Consider the following 19,486-nt stretch of genomic DNA (forward strand, 5'->3'; position numbering starts at 1 on the left):
TAAACCTCCTGAGGAGACTGAGGAGGTTTGGACTGAGCACCAATGCACTCTGCTCCTGCTATAGGGGCATCATCGAGAGTGCCCTGACTGGCTCCATCACCGCCCGGGACAGCAGCTGCTCTGCTGCAGACCGCAAGTCCCTTGGACAAGTGGTGAAGACAGCAGAGCGCATCACTGGCTGTCACCCCCCCCGCCCCCCCAATCCATCTTCAACACACGCTGCCTCAGGAAAGCTCAGGAGATCAGACATCCCACTGATCCCAGCCACAGACTCTTTTCTCTGCTGCCGTCTGCTAGACGCTTCCACAGCATCCACACACGGACGACCAGATTCAGAAACACTTTCTAACCCACAGAAACCAGTAGCTTTTTGTTTGCACTGCACAGTCTGCACTCTCAGATATTGCACACATGTACAAATACTTGTATACACACACACACACATATATATATATGTGTGTGTGTGTGTGTGTGTATATATATACATATATTACCACTACTGCTGTACATAATCCTCACTGTTGTACATAATACCATGCTCCTCTAAGCTATTTATACATCAGGACTTAACCTTATTTTATTTTTATTTTTTTATTTTCTATTTTATTCATGATTTATTTTTCTTTCCTTTTCTCGTGCTACTTACTTGGAGTTGTCTTCCTGCCTTGTTCTAAGCATTTCATTGCTCAAATGATGCCGTAAATATTGTGCATAGGACAATAAAGAATCTTGAATGTTGATACTTGGTTGAATGTGGATGAGGTCATCAGGGGGCAGCGTCCGCCATGTGACTTGTGGAAGTTTTTTTTAATCAAAATTCCAACTTAGCTTGATGGTGAAACAACCAGCTAATACTGGTTCATTACTTGTAATTACAAGTCAATGAACATTCAATTAATGTTTTATATATGTAATTTTTTTTAATTATTTGGAATTATAATGCAGCTATGATGCAACGCTGGATGATGCTGATGCTGCAGATTCTGATGGGATTTTTAGTTGATTGTTTTTGCTGATCAAGATTCTCACTAACAAACATTGCATATGAAAAATATTAAACTTTGACTCTGAAAGATTACATCAATTGATTCAAACTTAAAGAGTTCTTGTTTACTCTCCAGTTCAAAGTACAAAGACAGAGATGTCAGGTATTGATTGCTTATTCATCAGTTTTTCTTAACACAACCAATTTGGACTCAACATTAAAAAGACTATTTATTCAGAGGAAAAACAATGGCTCAGAGATCCTGATGAAACTTAAATGTGCATCGATGCTGTTTCTATGTGACCATTATCTGGTGGATTCAAGTCTTTCCAAAATAAAAGCCTGTTTGAAGTTGAAGTCTGCTTGGAGATAATATAGCACCAAAAATAAACAGCAAAAGTCAGAAAGAAGAAAAAAATTATAATTATTCAAAGTTGATTTAAGGTGTAAATCTCTCAGAAATGTAATCATGAAACTACAAAAAAATGAGATAATGAATATTCAGATTTTCTTTCAGATCATTTCACTGAAAGTTGCAAAAAACATCAACAGATGAGTTTCCTGTCCTCACTGATGTCTGGTCAGCTGATCACAGTTCATCCTCCTTTGCCACTGAAAGGAAATGACATCAGTCAAGATGGAAGTAGGCAAATGGAAATGTTTGAAACCTGACATGTCATTTATGTTAGACACCATATTAGTGTTACCTTTTGTCACAGTGATGTCATCGAGGGACTGGACCACATGGATGGCGCCAATAGCCGACGCCTCTCCTTTGGAGTTGCCAGCATGACACTCATAGGAACCTTCCTCTTCTTTGGTGAGAGGTGAGATCTGAAATTGATATGCAGACAAGATGATCAGCCAAACAGAGAGCCAACACAGTACCAGCACGCACACAGTTGTTTCATCCACCACTGTGTGTGCGTGTCACTGACCAGAACCCAGCCAGTCACTTCATGTTTTTCCGGTCCTCCTCTGGTTTGGATTGCCAGGTTATCTCTGTCTCCAGGAAGAAGCTCCATCCTCTTCTTCCCACCTAGGACCTGAGGAGGATGACATCATCAATGACATGATCATTGCCATTAATTAACGGTCATGTCTATTAATAATTATTAGTTGGTTGTAGGGTTGTCAGAAACGTCAATTTATCGATTAAATATCGATTTTGAAAAATAAAAACGGTACAAAATGACTTCTACTATCGATGTATCGATAATCTGCCTGCCTCCTTGGTGTACACAGGCGCTGCCGCCGCCAACACACACACACACACACACACACACACACACACACACACAGCGCTGCCCTGGGGGGCGAGCCATCGTGCAGCAGCCCCTCCCCTCCTGCCTCGCTCACACAAACACCGCTGGCTGTAATTTTTTTAGTGTCGTCGCTCCACGTGTGTCAGCTGCCACGAGATGGCGTCTACAAGTTTTAATAAATCAACAAAACAGCAGAAGTGCTGTTTGGAGGTTCTTTGGTTTTGAGTCGGATGAACGAGGACAGCCAAAGGACAGCAGCAAGCCGACATGCAAGAGATGCAACAGAACGGAGCCGACAAAGGAGCGAACACGACGAAGGTAGCGAAGCTCCTCCCAGACAGACACCGGACCTGAGCAGGTTCAGAGGTCCAGAGGCTGGTGACGGCAGAACTTGAAGGAGTGCTGGTGAGAGTCACCACATCGATCGCTGTTCACTTTGACGGGCTGTCTTGTAAGCGAGCGCGAGCTGAAGCTCATCGACGGTAGGGTACATATATTCAAACTTATTTGCATGCTGTTAATGTGGAAAGAAGAACTTGAAAAAGTTCTCTACCTCAAGAACAAAGTTCTTTATTTTTCTTTAAGTGAAAACATTTTTGCATTAAATTCGGAGTGGTTGCTTGGTATCGAAAATCGAATAGAATACCAATATTTTTAAAATATCCTATCGAAGTGTGAACTCCAGTATCGTGACAACACTCGTTAGTTGGCAATAAACTGCATCTTCCTCCATTGTGTTTAGGGTCCTGCTGACGGCTGACTGCCATCACCTGAATCATCCACCTAAATCACCATAATTTTTGCAATCAATCACCAGATTGACTCAAATGTATTTGAGGTGGCAGCCCGGTGGTGCAGTGGTCCTCACTGTGGCCCCCCAGCAAGAAGGTTGTGGGTGGAGCAGTGGTCCTCACTGTGGCCCCCCAGCTAGAAGGTTGTGGGTGCAGCAGTGGTCCTCCCTGTGGCCCCCCAGCAAGAAGGTTGTGGGTGGAGCCCCGGCTGCAGCACGGGGTCTTTCTGGGTGAGTCTCCATGTTCTCCCTGTTCCTGCTGGGTTCTCTCTGGTACTCCAGCTTCCTCCACAGTCCAAAGACATCAAGAGGGACCAGGTTAATCCAGACTCTAAATTGACCGTAGGCGTGGCTGGGAGAGCCAATGGTTGTCTGTCTCTATGTGTTGGCCCTGCCATGGACTGGTGACCTGTCCAGGGGGAAGGCTGCTGGGATAGGCTCCACCCCCACCACCCTGAACAGGAGGAGAGGGGGAACATGGAGGGAGGGATGGATGGATGGATGGGTGGATGATGGATGGATGGATGGATGGATGGATGATGGAGGGATGATGGGTGGATGATGGATGGATGGATGGGTGGATGGATGGATGATGGAGGGATGATGGGTGGATGATGGAGGGATGATGGATGGATGATGGATGGATGATGGAGGGATGATGGGTGGATGATGGAGGGATGATGGGTGGATGATGGAGGGATGATGGATGGATGATGGATGTCAGAAAACTGTAAGTACCTGGCATTTTGTGGTAAAAGTTGTAGTTAATTCAACTTGATGGACACAAAGTTGTCAGTTTTATTCAATGCCAGAACAGAGGAAATGGTTCCACCTGGGTGCAGGAACTGGGACAGAGGCGATGACACCTCGCCATCTCCAATTGGTTTACAGTGAAAAATGTGTTATTGAACTCAAGGTGTTTTTTCTGATGGCAGTAAGGAAACGCACCTTCTTCCAAGTGAGAACAGGTGTAGGAACGCCCACCGCCTCACAGCTCAGATACACCTGAGAGCCACTCACGTTAAACACTTCACCTGGAGGCGTGACAATGAGTGGAGCTGCAGACACAACCAGACAGGATGAAACAGATCAGTAAAACCTTGGTGACCTCACAGGAATTCAGTTCGGTCTGAGCGCGCTCAGTGTGGTTTTTCAACCAGAAAGGAATTCAGTGTTTGGAAAGGAAAGAATGTGGGAGGATTATCATCTGAGAACATCAGTCGCCATCAGTTACAGTCACGGTTTCAACGCACACGCTCACACATGTTCACATGCCTCATCCGTGTTATGTTTGATATGTTGTATACATTTTGTCTCAGTTCAGTTCAGTAGCTAAGAGTTAAACTCAGTCAATTAGAGTTAACCTCTGAAAGGTTTTATTTCTATTAATAACATTTTCTTGAGATGTCAAGTGATCACTTTGTTGACTTGATTCCTTCAGTTTCTTTTTTTCAGACACTTAGAAAGAACAGTAACAACAAGAATAATGATGGTCCTGCTGTGATATAGTATATAATAAACAATTTATATGATATATTAAAATAGGATATATTTGTAATGTTCTGTATCAGTTGCTCAATCATTTCATATCATAGGGTTGGGTTTGGTAATCATTGTATTGTAATGTGTTCGAGCCTGCTTCCCCTTACAATCTCTTCTTCTAAATATTGTTATTATTATTATTATATTTGCAGACACATTCTAGTTGTGATAGCAGAAAACTTTGCGCTGCCAATATTTCACCGAAGTTCCATGTAAATTTTAACTCGCGCGAGATTCATATTTCATCTTTCAATCCTCAAAGATGATGGCAAAGGCTCACCTGTGGCGCAGCGTCCCTTGTTCTGGATGTTGATTGGTTCTTTTCCTCGCCTCTCCGCTGTCACACTGGCGCTCTTCAGTGCACATCCGCTCCGGTACGTCACACCGTCGCTCCCGCAGACTTCGTAGTTGCTCTTGCAGACGCAGAGTCCCAGTTTGTTCTTCTTGCCTTCGTCGCTTTTGACGCACTCCAGACCGGAGCCGCAGCGGCGCGCTGCCGCGCGACGACCGCCGCACAGCTGTCCCTCCGCGGCTGCGCAAACCGAGCAGCACCCGCAATAGTCCGGCAGTGACCCGGCAGGGCAGCCGTCGACCGGGAGAGGGGCACACTGAGCCGCATCACACGGTCCACATCCCGGACCCGCCGAGACCCGGACCGAGAGAACCAGAACCAGAGACATAAAGACGGTAAAGGCCATGATGGTCTGATTAAAGAACTGCTCCGAACTCTGCTGAACCCAAATTGATCCCGACCCGCACACCTGGTCCCAGACTGATATGAACTCCGTTGAGACTCCGAAGACACTGACATGAGATCTGAGTCCCGAGATCCCAAATGAGAGGCTTTCAGTTGCTGACTCCGCCTCAGACCACAAACTGATCCCAGACCATCTGATCTCAGTCCCTCAGACCTGATCTCAGGCAGCTGAATAATAGACCTGAGACGGAGTTTATCACGTTGTTATAAATAACATTTAAGAAATCCAATGATGAACATAAATGTTGCTTCACCATCCTCTGCTATAAATAACCTCAAAAAGTTCTGTTCACTTCTATTTTTAATGATAATTATTAATGATAATAAGCTGTATGAGGCAATTGGGTGTGTAAGTCATCAATTTCCAGCAAGGAAGTAATAAAGGATTCTGATTGATGATTCTAATAACACTCTTATAGAACATTAACAATAAAAAATCATCAATCCATCCATCATCCATGTTCTCCCTCTCATCCTGAAAAGCGTGGTGGGGGTGGAGCCTATCCCAGCAGCCTTCAGGCGAGAGGCGGGGTTCACCCTGGACGGGTCACCAATATGATAAGAAACATAATATTTAATATTCATATTCATTACTAAAGGCTCATTTTAAAATGTATTTACATTAAATTACACCCTATATGTAATATCCATCCATCCATCCTTTAATTAGTTCATTCATCCATCCATCCATCATCCCTCCCTCCATCTCCTCCCTCTCCTCCTGTTCAGGGTGGTGGGGGTGGAGCCTATCCCAGCAGCCTTCCCCCTGGACAGGTCACCAGTTCATGGCAGGGACAACAGGACAATTAGGGGTTCAGTGTCTTGCTCAAGGACACTTGGACATGATCAATGGGGAAGTGGGGATTGAACCAGCATCCCTTTGGTTACAAGACAGGCAGTCTACCTCTGAGCCTCGCTGCCTCTCTACATGTTAATAATTCAATGACAAAACAAAGATGATGCAGGATAAATATTCCCCATCAAAGAGGGGAATGTAGAAATCTGCACAAACTAGAATAATGATCAGCTGATAACTAATTGATCCTGGTGAAGAGATGGAGTCTAATAAAAGTTTAGAAGTCAGGAATGAGGGGCAATGCAACCCTAACCTAACCCACGCCTACGGTCAATTTAGAGTCTGGATTAACCTGGTCCCTCTTGATGTCTTTGGACTGTGGAGGAAGCTGGAGTACCAGAGAGAACCCAGCAGGAACAGGGAGAACATGGAGACTCACACAGAACAAAATTGACCATAGGCGTGGCTGGGAGAGCCAATGGTTGTCTGTCTCTATGTGTTGGCCCTGCCATGGACTGGTGACCTGTCCAGGGGGAAGGCTGCTGGGATAGGCTCCACCCCCACCACCCTCAACAGGAGGAGAGGGGGAACATGGATGGATGGATGATGGAGGGATGGTCTTCTAGCTTTGAGGGGACAGTGCTAACCACTGCACCAACATGTCGCCACAAAATGAATACATCATTCCAAAATGACTTCAAACTACATCAAAGAAAATGTTTCAAGGAAAAAAATGCAGATATTTTAATGATACAAATGCAACCTTGATCCTGTAAATGAGGTCAGAACATGAAAACCAAACCAAGAATCTAAACTCAACTCTAAAAACATAAATAATTTGTTAAATAACATTTCAGTTGTTTGTGATAATTTTCCATGAATACACACAAGAATCAGCCATCAAAGTGAATCTGTTGAACACAAGTGGAGCATTTATGGCTGAAGAAAGAAATCATGTGACACTTTGTCCAACCTACAGTCGACCATTTAGAAAACCACCATTTCAAAGGTTATTAGCTTAGTTAGTTATCATTAGTTATTAGTTATTATTATTATTAGTTATTATTAGTTATTAGTTATTAGTTATCATGGCAACAGGCCTGAAAAAATCCAGATTTAATAGTTTCTATTGTAATATTTCTCTGTATTTCCGAACCTGGTGTTTATCTGAAGCATTTATTTGCAGTATTTGGCGATGAAGGCTGTGAGCAGGTCTCTGTATGGCGAGGCAGAGCGTGGTGTAGGCAGCTGGAGGATCTTATGGACTGCAGGAGAACGCAGGATGAGGTTGTGACCTAGTCCTACCAAACTGGACGTCAACCAGTACAGAGACATGGACTGGAGGGACACAGACAAAATGATGTTAGTGGACCAATGTGGTTCTGTTTCAGGTTTTGGGCTGGCTTTTGTCATGGACCAGGTCTCAGTGCCCTGCCGTGCAACATTCTTGTCTGTGTTGGAGTCCAATCGACACGCTGCAACACATCGACAATTCAGTCAAGTCTCCTGGATTCTTTCTCTCAGCACCTGCCTGAACCTGCTGATGGTTGTCGACCAATCAGCTGCTGGCAACAGTTTGCGCATGATGCCACTCACCGAGGGGACGTAGGCAGCGATGGGGATCATCAGCACTGAAAAGCCTCGGAAGGCAAAGGTCACACTCCTCTGAAACACTGATGGCCTCACTCTCTGGAGTGAAAAGAGCTGAGGGAAGGGAAACAACTTTGTCATCATTGTCCTTATCAGGTCATGTGACCACACGCTTGTTGAACACACCCACCTCCACAATCACCAGGTTGGTGAGTCCCAGACACACAGGCAGGATCCAGGTAGAGTCCGGAACTGTCAGGTCTTGAAACCAGAGAGCCCCACCTGTTGCCAGCTGAGGTGCTGCAACACACATCGTTCACATTACTACAGGAACTGCAGTGAGCAGATCCAGACCGATCCGGACTCACCAGACTGATCCAGACTCAGGTTTCGGAGGGCCAGGGACATGCTGATCCAAAGGGGCAGCTGGACCCAAACAAGCAGACTGGCTTTGAAGGGGTGACAGTTGTCTCTGACGTAGAGCTGAGACACAATGGATCGCAGATTCTTACTGAATTGGAACCTGAACAGTAAAAACACAGGTTATTATTGGAAATGCAGTTCTTGTTCTAGTGCCCTCAGGTCCTGTTTTCACATTCAGAAACCTCAGCAAAGTGACGTTCATGAAAGGCCAAGAAGGTCATGGATATTCACACAGTTATTTCTCATTTCTTACCGACTCTCTTTGTCTGTCCAGCTTCTTTCTTTCGCTCGCACTGAGACTCCGTATCGGAGCCTCTTGGCAAGTTCTGAGATCTCCACCTGCAGCGCCTCCACCTGCACATAACCCAGATGTTACCAAGGATCCTGTGGCGAGGAAACCATTCGTCCTTCACATACCAAAACTAACCATAGTGGTGCCATGTGGTGAGATGATCCCCATGAGACAAAGCGACACCTTTAATTCCCTGGATGATGCTGATAGGGATCGATATACCCGCCTACTCACCTCATGAGTAGGGTTTCCTTTTTAATACCTGAGCTGCCACACAATTAATTTAAATCAACATCCAGGTGAGGAAGTTCCAACGTGTCATGATGGAGAGACGCCAACCATCCATCCATCACCTCCCTTCACCCATCCATCAACCCCATTATCACAGCCCCACCTATCCAGCCCTCCCTCCAGCGGCAGGTAGCACCTGTTCAGGTCGTCTCCACAACTCAGATTATGTTCTCAGCTACATACAATAATATTAGTGAAAACAGTAAAAACGCTGCACTGCAGCCTTCATAAAACGAAGACAATTATATTATTATGATATTCTTAGTTATTATGATTAATGTGGGGCAGCGACAGAACTAGAAAATCCCAGCTTCACTCACCCTGGCGATGATGACCATCTGGTAGACAGAAAGTGGCAGAGTGACCAGTGTCCTGATGGACAGTGTGCTGACCGTGATGCTCAGCCACCACGGCAGACCGCTCGCCTGCTGTAGGTGCAACAGGAAATCTTCAGCCAGGTGCACTGGTGCTGAATCCGCTACGCTGCCATACCACCCGCCTGACAGTGGACGCACAGGTACCCCATGATGACTGATGAGTGCTGGAGAAGGGGACTTCCTGATGACCAGAGCACGACAGACGGCTCGTACAGAAGGCTGCAGGAGGCTCCGCCCCCCCAGACTTAGCATGGCGCTTCACTGCGCTACTCCTGAAATACACGGCAGGTGGTGCTGTTAGTCTTCATCTCGCAGACTGAGCGACTGCTGGTTTGAATGCACTCTCAGAGCAGCACCTGTGATACAGGTCAGAGGTTATGACCCGACCACGCTGCTCCTCAGGGTCACAACAGTAAACGCTATCACCGCAATGTCATTCTGACACTTACTCCTCATCCTTACTCAGTATTTCTTTGACCTTAGCCCTCCTTCAACATGACTACAGGGCCCTGGTGGTGAGAAAGAGGCCAGGACCCCAGTGTGCTACAAATGTCACTTGTGTTTGCTTCACGCCAGATGAGAAACTGAAAGCTTTTCTGCATTTTACTGTTCAATGTCCTCAGCATCTCTTCAAAAAAAAAAAAAAAAAAGCCATGCAGAAATGCAGTGGATGCATCAACAGAACTGAAATTCCCGAGTGGTATTAGCAGTTGGTACTTGATGGATAAAGACACTTAAATATAACTATCTAACAAAACAAGCTGAAGCAGAACAGGTTTGAGAACGGCCAGAAAACCTCAAGGAGTCTGGTGGATCGGTTCTGGGGTTGAGTCCCTCATCAGCTGTCTCTTAAAACTGGACTGTGGGTAAAAACCTTCAGTCCATGTGTTCGAATGGGTTACAACCAATCACAGGACCAGAAGCAGCGGCAACCCGTAACAGGTCGTCAAGTAACGGGTGAGAGAGAGAGAGAGAGAGAGAGAGAGAGAGAGAGAGAGAGAGAGAGAGAGAGAGACCCTGGTCTAACAGCATGGACAATGAGACCGCTCAGAGACACCCACCTGAGTGACTACAGCACACCACGGATTTATGTGCTTTTAAGATTTCACGTGATCTCGTTTTCCAATCATCCACAGGCAGTCGAGCGTCTCACAAATATGACGGAACAGGTGGATGTGACGTTAAAGAGAGGAAAAATTAAGAAACACGTCAATGAATCGAAGGGTAAATGGCTCCAGTGAGGAAATAAGCTGCGTTCATGTTTCAACCTTCACGTCTCACATGTGACGTAAAGATTTACCGGAAACCGTAGCATAGATATAATACCTTCAGAATAGCTGGTATATAATTCTAATCTATATTTACATAAAGTTTTAATTTTTTTTCCAGGTTCTCAAAAAGCAAAAGAGGAGCTTATATGAATGTGGTGAGTTCCTCCACAGGAAGGAGCCAGATGAATGCGACAGACGCCGTCAAATAAAGCGGTGGCAAGTCAGCTGCCACCTGTTCCAGACCTTTATTGTGAAGGCACAGGCCGGAAGTAAAAGGAAATGTAGAAGCCATCACAACATGGCGGAGTACAGTCAGACGGGCCTCCTAGCGGCTCTGCTCCTCTTCACGGCCCTGACGCTCCGGGACGTCTATCTGGGCAGGTCGAGCCTGCAGCCAGCGGAGGCTCCCGGTCTCGCAGTGGAGAGCTTGACGGAGACTGAGCCCAGCAAAGCGGCCAAGTCGTCCTTGTACACCGGGCCCGTGCTCAAGTTCCAGTACTGGTGAGTTAGCTCCCAGGCTAGCAGTTAGCAGGAGTAAAAAAGCTGTATAACAAAGATTTTCAGCAGATAGAATTGGAGCGACCGGTAAACGCAGTGGATCCCTCCATTACCTCTGATCGAGACGCAGGTTTTTGTCCGATGACGATCGATAGGGTTTGCACGATAGCGACCTTTCAGGCAGGTGTGTTTTATTTACTGAGACAGAAGACTTGACTATGAAACTAAGCAAATCTCAACTAATCATGAAGCAGCGATGGGGCTCTTGGTGAACTATATCTCTTCCTTTTTCGCTGCACTGGAGTTAATTTAAGTTGCCTGTCGTAGAGCCTCACAGCCCCAGAACCACCTTCCATGTGTTTGTGGGCAAGTTGGTGAAGTCCCTCCTACCCAAGTGTCCATGAGCTGATGGAAAAGGTCATGGGGTCACAGAAAGGTGAACAGGAGAACGGTGTGGTGGTGGACGGTGATACTGAGAGAATCTGACTGGATTCTCACTACCCAACGTCACTCGTGTGTGTCTGCCTTGTGAAACTAAAAATGTTCTGTTGATGGACTACAGAACTGCCATCTTTGACTCTACACCTTATTTGCAGTAAAAGTGTAATTTTATTAACACATCAGAACATGGAAAAAAGTTGACAATCACAAATGTGAAACATTTATATCACATTGTGGATGTTCATCAGCAGAACTAAAACTGTAGTTGTAAACTCTCCGATGGAAACTCCTCAACTTGGAGCTGCCGGAACTCTAGATCTCTCAGGAAGGAGGTCCAGCTTCCTCTGTTAGCATCGATACACCTAAGCGTCTTCCTGCCACGAGAGGACATGATACCGTCCCACAATTCCTTGCTGCAGCAGCTCTGACGGTGATGCCCCACTCAGCTGTTCACCACAACAACCAATCAGCACCACCATCAGATACATTTGAGCCTCCTGGGAGGATTTGTTCCTCTGGTTTGGTAGAACAGCTCCCACAAACCTCCATGATTGCTGTTCTAGCACAAGTGAATCTGGATTCTGTTCATCAGAGATTGGACCAGAACTGAAGCCAGAACCAGAACCACCATGGTTTCCTCTCCAGCAGCTCCAGGTGGAGCAGAGTTTCCTCTGGAGGGTTGACAGCTACGGTTGTAGTTCTGCTGCTGGCATGGACGCTTGTAGAAGGACTTCAGCAGCCTCTCTGGTCTTGACATCACATCAACAGCCACCAGGAACCAATCAGCTGTTAAGAGGACGGCAGCGTGTGAGAGGTGTCAATCATCATGAATGTTGAGGCTGCAGTAGTTGTTTGCTCTGTAGTCCATCTACAGAACATTGTAGTTTCCGAAAGCAGACATGTCAGGAACATGGCCATCATCTCATAACGTAGTTTAGTGGGAGTGTCGTCGGATTCTTCCTTGTCATGAACTCAGAGGATACGTTTGAAAATCCCTCCGATCTTACCTGGCTTTGCAGTAACCCTAACCAAGTTCCTCAAGTGGTTCTGATCACATTAAAGATGATTTGGTCGATCCACTGGGAGGGGAACGTGATAGTGAGGAAAAACATGTCATTTCCTGTCTTCGTGTTGGATAATTTCCACAGATCAGCATACGGTAGAAGTCCAGTATTTAAGGGATGGGTGTTTCAGGAAATAATGTTCAATATCCATAGCCCAAATTTTGCAGGGCGGAGCTAATTGTGTGTGTGTGTGTGTGTGTGTGTGTGTGTGTGTGTGTGTGTGTGTGTGTGTGTGTGTGTCCAGTATCTCCTGAGGTTACAGTAAAGTCTTCCAGGACTACTCTCGAGCCATCAGCCAACTGTACCCGGACATCCGTATCCATGGAGAAAATTACCCCCCCACCCCCTTCAACAGGTGAGCTGTGATGTCACTAAGCCTTTCACTATCCTCAGTTGAGTTGTGCCATCACTAACTTTTCCTTGTCCTCAGGTGTTTGGGAAGCCTGATCTCATACTTGAAGTTGGTCTCCATTTTGTTGATCGTCAGTGGTCATAATGTCTTTGTGTCTCTTGGCCTCAACACTCCCAGAGCCTGGACCTGGAGCCAGGACAACAAGGTACTTGATTGATTACTACAGAAGCAGAAGCTGCAGGTGTGTGTGTGTGTGTGTGTGTGTGTGTGTGAGAATCTCCTGTGTGTGATCATCAGATCTTCTCCTGCCTGATGGCCTTCTTCCTCTGTAACATGATTGAGACACACTTCCTGTCAACTGGCGCCTTTGAAGTCACTCTGAATGGTGAGTCTGATTGTTTGGAAACATGACATCACTGTGAACAGTGATGTAATGGCATATTTCTTCCTGGTCAGACGTGCCTGTGTGGTCAAAGCTACAGTCGGGTTACGTCCCAAATATCCAGGAGATCTTCCAGATCCTCGACAACCACCGGAAGATGAACCAGGTGGATCCCATGAGTTTCTCCTCTGCTTAGAGCTGCATGACCGATGATCCTTCCAAACACATCCCAATAAGTAAGAAATCACGTCATGTATACAAAAACAATTAGAGGTAAACAAAGAATAACACAACTAGGGGCATGTACTGGGATCATCTCGGGATTTTCGAACCAGAGACCCTTTGGTTGCTGGACGGCCACTGTACCTCTGAACAATGGTGCCTGTGACAGCAGACTAAAAGCCAATTATTTAATAAAAGAATTAAATGGGGGCGGCCCGGTGGAGCAGTGGTCCTCACTGTGGCCCCCCAGCAAGAAGGTTGTGGGTGGAGCCCCGGCTGCAGCATGGGGTCTTTCTGGGTGAGTCTCCATGTTCTCCCTGTTCCTGCTGGGTTCTCTCTGGTACTCCAGCTTCCTCCACAGTCCAAAGACATCAAGAGGGACCAGGTTAATCCAGACTCTAAATTGACCGTAGGCGTGGCTGGGAGAGCCAATGGTTGTCTGTCTCTATGTGTTGGCCCTGCCATGGACTGGTGACCTGTCCAGGGGGAAGGCTGCTGGGATAGGCTCCACCCCCACCACCCTCAACAGGAGGAGAGGGGGAACATGGATACATGAAAATAATAAAATGACAATTCAACAAAACTAAAGATTGGACGTGAACACCAAACCAATGGGGGCTGACTGACAGTAGGTCTGTTACAATAATCAAGAAATCAATGAACCAAAACAACTTAGATAATTTTGCCAGCCTAGATACATTGACGCATGCATGCGTGTTTGTTTTCCTCCTCTCTCTTTACCAAAAAGGCTGAATGACAAGAGGGTTCACTCTGTGCATCTGTGTCATCACCTGGGTGCGTTGGTTCTGTAGCGAATGAATGGAGTGAACCCTACTGTCAGTCATTTAATCTTTGTCTCGGTGAGGGGAGGCAGGGCTGCTAGCGCGTACACACAGAGTGCTGCAAGTGGACGTCGTGAGGAGTAACAGGAAAGCAAACACAACCAGTGTCGCATTTGTTCGAAAGTAGTGATGACGAAGAAGGGGAAAACCAACTTGCATGTGCACCTCAAACACAACCACCCTGTCCGGTTTTCCCAACTAGGAATAAACTGCTGCTCGAGGTGCAGTGGAGAGAGTTGTTCTCAGTGTGTCTGCTACTTTATTGATAAATGATCGATGAGGGCGGAGCTAACGTTGACAGCAGGCTGGTCCGTTATAACGGGACATGACAGTGAATTTAACACAGTGGGATCATTTCCTTAAGTCTGGCTATGACATCAGACATATCTGGAAACTGCAGTTTTCCTCAGTGGTGTGTAGTCTAGTCGTACAAGTACAAAGGTGACGAAGTGATTATCTGATAAAATACTACTAAATGTTAAACTTTACCTCCACCTATTAGGACGAGGTCAGCAGTTGGGTCTGAACGTGAGATGAATGCAGGACCCAGACTGTCACTACCAACATCTTCCTGTAACACAGACTCGATCCTCTGTTCTCCAAAAATTGATTTCTTTCAGCTTTTTGTCTGAAAATGAAAACTAACCCCAAGTCAAATGATTTTTTTTATAACAGTGAATTTACAGTGAGACCTTATTTTTATGAAAATGGGGAGTCAACACTTTTCTGTGGATTATGGGTTTATATTCCTCATTTGATAAGCGTTTGTTTCTTCCTCTTGTTGGTGATTGTTTTTGTGGTCCTGGTGCTGCTTTTTTTTTTTTTTTTTTTTTTTGCTGGTCTGATGGAAAACCGGCTGATTGGCTCTGTTAAACCCTTCAAAATGAGTTAATATGTAGATCCTGAGACATATAATAAACTCCTTTCACCTATTGCTCTTGTTCTGGTCTTTCCTGTCCACCTCTCAAATTTCTCTTATGTCTTTGTCCCAATCTCCCTCTAATCTCATTTCTCTTTCTCTCATCTGTCTCTCTGCAGTCGTGCAGCGTCCAGGTGTCCTGGCTTGGTGGGACCATCAGCCACTGGCTTTCATGAAGGTTTGGCCTTAAAGCAGACTCTGCAAGGCCTTGCTGGATGTCCCCTGCCACAAAGTGAGCGCTCCCTCTGTGCCAGGCCACAGCTTCGAACAGCAGGACCTACAATACACTTGTAAAGCCCGGTTGGCTTAATTTTTAAGTTTGAGCTTCAGGTATCAAATTGTCAGCAACATGCTAATTAGCTTTTGTCTGGACAGGAATTTGAAGATTCATAAGTATTGATTATGTGAACAGTTTGTTTCAATGAAACCAATAAAAAAATTGTCATGATTCCAGACAATACTGGTATAAAGTTGGATCATACTTGTTTTTAGTGGTCTACAAAAAAATTGATCAATACTGAACAATAAGAACTGACAATATATTTTACTGCCAGCAGTTAATAAAAATCACACACACACACACACACACACAGAACGAAAAGAGAATTACATGATGTTTCAGAGGCCGATGGTGACGCAACCTGGTAACATCAATGGTGGAATCTCTGCTGTGGCAGGTCAAGGGTGCATCTATGTTGCTGTGTATGTAGCAACATATTTGACGGCCTGTACGCGGTGACACCTATGTCGGTATCTATCTGGTCCCATCTGAGGAACTTTGCAGCCCAAGGCTTTGATTTTGATTTGTCCACAATATGGAAAGCTGTTATTGGTTTCACACATGGATGAGAAACAACACAACACCACTGCTGAGAACCAGAGACAGAGGGAGTGCCTAAATAAGGGTGAATTAAAAAAAAAATTCTTTGAACTATTATGCAGTTTAAATTGGGGAAACATGGACAGTTACACTTGCAGAGGTTCAGGCTGGGAGGGGTGTGATTTTGTTAATACTTCTGGTGGCTCATGGCAGTCTGAAGAACCAATCTGATGGGAGCTTTTTAAATTGATCTCTTTAGGTGTTTTTATTGAGTGTTTTTTTTACATACCTGTTGCCATGTGACATTTGTTCTTTTTTGTTGATTTTGTGGTGTATTGACCATTCTTCTCAAAGTAATTTTTGACTTGACAGACAAAAGTTTCTACTACGCAACGTTGTTAAAAGAGAAATCTCTTTCTATAACAGGGTGAGGTTAAGGGGATCATATAGCATTTTTGGAACAATTCTCTACAGTCAGGCAAGGAAGACGGGAATGTTTCGGGGAAATGTATGTCGATGATACCTTCTATCTCCTGCAATGATAGGGCAGCTGAATAGGGCAGCAAAGGTAATGCACAGGGCAACACACGTCATCCACAGTCCCAGTGTTCATATCCCAGAAGAGGAAAGTCCCGCTCTAACGTAATTGAAGCCTGATTTTCAAGTGCTCTAACTTGAAGAAAAAATACCAAACATACCCAAAAACTGGCATATAAACTATATGTAGGGCACATGGCGAAGATAGAAAGATGAACAGAAATTTAAACAAAAATATGATCAATGGAAAAGATTGGAATAAAAGAAAAATGACGCAAAAAAACCCAAAGAATCATCTGAACTGCCTTTAACTTCATGTCCACCATCTGTCACAGTCCAGTGGTGCCTCCATTTCTTAGTGGTTCCCACTGTTTTCCCCTACTCTTTTATGTCCTGCTTGTCCTCTCTGACTGGGAGTGGCCATCCTCCTCATCAGCAGCTGCCAACCTGACTCACCTGCAACCCATCCACTCATCAACTCAAGCAGTATATCTACCCCAGCTCTTCATCCAGTCTTTGCCAGATAGTTGTCTCTGCTACAGTGGTAGTTACATTCAGGCCGCCTCAAATTCTGTGAATCCGCAAGTTAGTTTTGCTCTGTGTGCTAACCTGTTTGTTTGTGCTCTCGAGTCTAGACCATTGCCACCACCACCTGCCAGTTACCTGCCTGCCTGCTAGTCCTCCTGTTCTCCAGTCAGCCCACCTCACTCGCCCTCAGCCATCTCATTACTCTCAGCTTCAGCTCTGCCTTTTCTTTCTCGTCGTCCATTCCCAGTGACTGTCTTTGTTTTAATAAAACGACTTAATTTGGACATTGTGAGTCTGCCTTCGGGTCTCTTCAGCTAAAGCAGGGGTGGGGAACCATGTGCCGTGGAGGGCTGAGTATATGCAGGTTTTCCCTCCAACCAAACACTTCCAACAGGTAATTTCATTGATTAACACACTTTCAGTCACAGAGGATTGTTAGGTGGGAGGGGACATCTACCTTCAAACCTAAGTGGGAAGGGGAAATGCATGGTCCTTCCTGGGGGCAGGTTCCCACCACCCGTAGGTGGTGGGGTTTGAAAAAATTGGACCTTATAGGTCTAAAATGACTGGCCTGTGCCACAATGTTTCGGCCCTTATTGGCCTTCCTCAGGGGGCTACCAGAAGGTAAGTGCGGTGCTCAACTTGGCTTCCTCACACTTGTATCCCTTTGGCTGTCCTTACTTTCCTTTCCCCTCTTATACTTTCACTTTTCTGTTCTTAACCTCTTTCCCTTTTCCAATTTGGTTTCTTATTCTCTATTTGTGTTCTTATGCTTGTGTCTTATTTGAGTTTATCTATTTATATTTTTTGTCCTATTTGAGTTTTCAATAGTTTCCTAATTTGGTTTAATTATTTCCCTTCATTCCCTCTATCCTTTTCTTCTATGCTCTTTCTCTGCTTCCATCCTTCTCTCCCACACCTTCCCTTCTTGTACTCCTTTCCTTTGCTCCAACACTGTCTTCACTTTTTGTCTTTGCTTATGCTATCATCTCCCATTCCTTTTTATTATTTACTCCTTATTTGGGTTAGAATAAGTATAGCAAATAGAATTTGGGATAGAAAACAGTGGGGGTTAGGTATAAGGTAAGAGTACCGCCCCAGCCAAAGTGGTTTACTTTGGAACCGTAAGATTTAGGAGGCTGAAACTTGGCCCACAGCGTTCTGGTGGTTGCCGGAGTGATTGGTGAAAGTTTCATGTGGATTGGAGCAAAGGGGGCGGAGTTATTGGTGAATAAGTCCCTATTTTGACCTTCATTGGTGGTGCACTTTTGAGCTGTAGGGGGCAGAGTGCAGAGACTCTGGCTACCCCCCCCCCCCCCCCCCCATGTGCACGGGCTTTCCAATTTTTATTTTTTAATTCTTTTTTTGTTTTTTATACTTTTTTGTGTTCTTAAAATGTTTTTGTTCAAAAATTAAATGTAAAAATAAAATGAAATCAACTAAAAAAAGACTCTCCAAAAGAGCTATTTATTTATGTTATTAAAATATAAAAATCAAAATTACAAAATAAAATAAATTAAATCAAAAATATCCAGATGTGCCCTCGCGACGTTACGACACTAAATGTGTCTTCTTCAGGCTGGGAACAAAAGAATGAAAAAAGCCTCCCAGCACCAGAGCATGTAATGCCTTGGATGGTCAGAGTCAGAATGAAGTAAAAGCCAATGTTGCCCCTATTTATAGTGTTCCCTTTTTTTGGTTAAATGATTTTTTACTACCAGTTTTTTAGTTGTCTTTAATCTCCATTATTTAAGCCCGTAGAAACTATGTAATACTCCAGTTCTTTATGTAATTTAATCCCCTATGAAATCCAAATTATTCCTCCCAAATATTTTTAACACCTTATTGACCAAATAATTTTAAGCCTTAACATGAACTCACCAATATATAGTATGAACTTTTTAATGTATTTCTTTTTATTTTAGTAATTTATCATTTATTTATTTATGAACCATCTATTTTAACCCTTAACATGAATTCACTAATTTGTGTTATGAATTTTTATTATGTATTTATTTTTAACTATGCAAAATATAATTTGTGTATTAACTTATGTAATTATTTATTTATTAATTCATTGAAAGAACTTGGTTAGGCGAAGGAATAGGGTTAGGGGCAGAAGAAGGATTTCCTCCCCTGATGGGGAAGGAAGGAGCACGGTCCATCCAACCTGTGGGCCGTCCGTACCACCGGTCCTGTCGAGGTGGACGATTGCGGCGGCGCCGGTTGTAGCGCACCTCCGTCCAGCCGTCATCAAAATAACCCATGTTGGGTCGGTATTAATCCAGGTAAGTCCCCTTTCTTTTGTCTCTGAAATGTATTTAAGTTTGTTTTTGTGTGTCTGCTTTGTTATGAAATAATGTTTTTATGATGTAAATTAAATTAGTCTTTTTAGATTTTTATGCTATGATTTAAAATGAAATGAAATATTCCCTTTCTAAAAAAAAAGAAATAATATTTATTTTTATAAAAATGAACTAAAAGAGGTTTGCCAAGGCAACG

General features: G+C 44.5%; 3 protein-coding genes across 7 annotated transcripts; 1 reads left to right on the plus strand and 2 right to left on the minus strand.

Moving 5' to 3' along the window:
- Positions 1-1,196: 1,196 nt before the first annotated feature.
- igfbp7 (insulin-like growth factor binding protein 7) lies at positions 1,197-5,402 on the minus strand. Its single transcript, XM_086222442.1, has 5 exons — positions 4,863-5,402; positions 3,989-4,098; positions 1,924-2,031; positions 1,693-1,819; positions 1,197-1,597 (listed from the first exon to the last, which is right to left on the minus strand). The coding sequence occupies exons 1-5, from the start codon at positions 5,278-5,280 to the stop codon at positions 1,575-1,577; spliced, it is 786 nt and encodes a 261-aa protein (XP_086078568.1). The 5' UTR covers positions 5,281-5,402; the 3' UTR covers positions 1,197-1,574.
- Positions 5,403-6,864: 1,462 nt separating this feature from the next.
- Positions 6,865-11,238, minus strand: cox18 (cytochrome c oxidase assembly factor COX18). Of its 4 annotated transcripts, none has more exons than XM_086222439.1 (7): positions 10,991-11,238; positions 9,052-9,380; positions 8,402-8,502; positions 8,094-8,248; positions 7,916-8,025; positions 7,732-7,839; positions 6,865-7,473 (listed from the first exon to the last, which is right to left on the minus strand). In XM_086222439.1, exons 2-7 carry the CDS (start codon positions 9,358-9,360, stop codon positions 7,312-7,314), a joined length of 945 nt encoding a protein of 314 aa, XP_086078565.1. In that variant the 5' UTR covers positions 9,361-9,380; positions 10,991-11,238; the 3' UTR covers positions 6,865-7,311. The 4 variants fall into 4 exon arrangements, with proteins under 4 accessions (XP_086078565.1, XP_086078567.1, XP_086078564.1 ...); XM_086222441.1 differs by lacking the exon at positions 10,991-11,238 and adding an exon at positions 10,170-10,642 and having other exon boundaries at positions 8,099-8,248; XM_086222438.1 differs by lacking the exon at positions 10,991-11,238 and adding an exon at positions 10,170-10,558.
- On the plus strand, positions 10,606-16,942 carry selenot2 (selenoprotein T, 2). Of its 2 annotated transcripts, none has more exons than XM_086222443.1 (6): positions 10,606-10,880; positions 12,627-12,737; positions 12,813-12,939; positions 13,032-13,119; positions 13,191-13,282; positions 15,219-16,942. In XM_086222443.1, the coding sequence occupies exons 1-6, from the start codon at positions 10,678-10,680 to the stop codon at positions 15,273-15,275; spliced, it is 678 nt and encodes a 225-aa protein (XP_086078569.1). In that variant the 5' UTR covers positions 10,606-10,677; the 3' UTR covers positions 15,276-16,942. The 2 variants fall into 2 exon arrangements, with proteins under 2 accessions (XP_086078569.1, XP_086078570.1); XM_086222444.1 differs by having other exon boundaries at positions 10,612-10,880; positions 13,191-13,352; positions 15,219-16,918.
- Positions 16,943-19,486: the final 2,544 nt, after the last annotated feature.

The sequence above is a fragment of the Aulostomus chinensis genome, chromosome 13 (assembly GCF_037954235.1).
Source record: "Aulostomus chinensis isolate RoL2024-O1b breed Wild chromosome 13, RoL_Achi_v1.0, whole genome shotgun sequence".
NCBI classification, from domain to species: Eukaryota; Metazoa; Chordata; class Actinopteri; order Syngnathiformes; family Aulostomidae; genus Aulostomus; species Aulostomus chinensis.

Excerpts from the sequence above, each read along its gene's own strand:
- igfbp7 (XM_086222442.1), bottom strand. The coding sequence starts at position 5,280 with ATGGCCTTTACCGTCTTTATGTCTCTGGTTCTGGTTCTCTCGGTCCGG. Across the intron at positions 4,099-4,862 it reads CAAGGGACGCTGCGCCACAG|CTCCACTCATTGTCACGCCT; the intron begins GTGAGCCTTTGC and ends TTGTGTCTGCAG. Across the intron at positions 2,032-3,988 it reads CTGTTCTCACTTGGAAGAAG|GTCCTAGGTGGGAAGAAGAG; the intron begins GTGCGTTTCCTT and ends CATCCTCCTCAG.
- cox18 (XM_086222439.1), bottom strand. The coding sequence starts at position 9,360 with ATGCTAAGTCTGGGGGGGCGGAGCCTCCTGCAGCCTTCTGTACGAGCC. Across the intron at positions 8,026-8,093 it reads CCTGAGTCTGGATCAGTCTG|CACCTCAGCTGGCAACAGGT; the intron begins GTGAGTCCGGAT and ends TGTGTGTTGCAG. Across the intron at positions 7,474-7,731 it reads TCGCTGCCTACGTCCCCTCG|TCCATGTCTCTGTACTGGTT; the intron begins GTGAGTGGCATC and ends GTGTCCCTCCAG.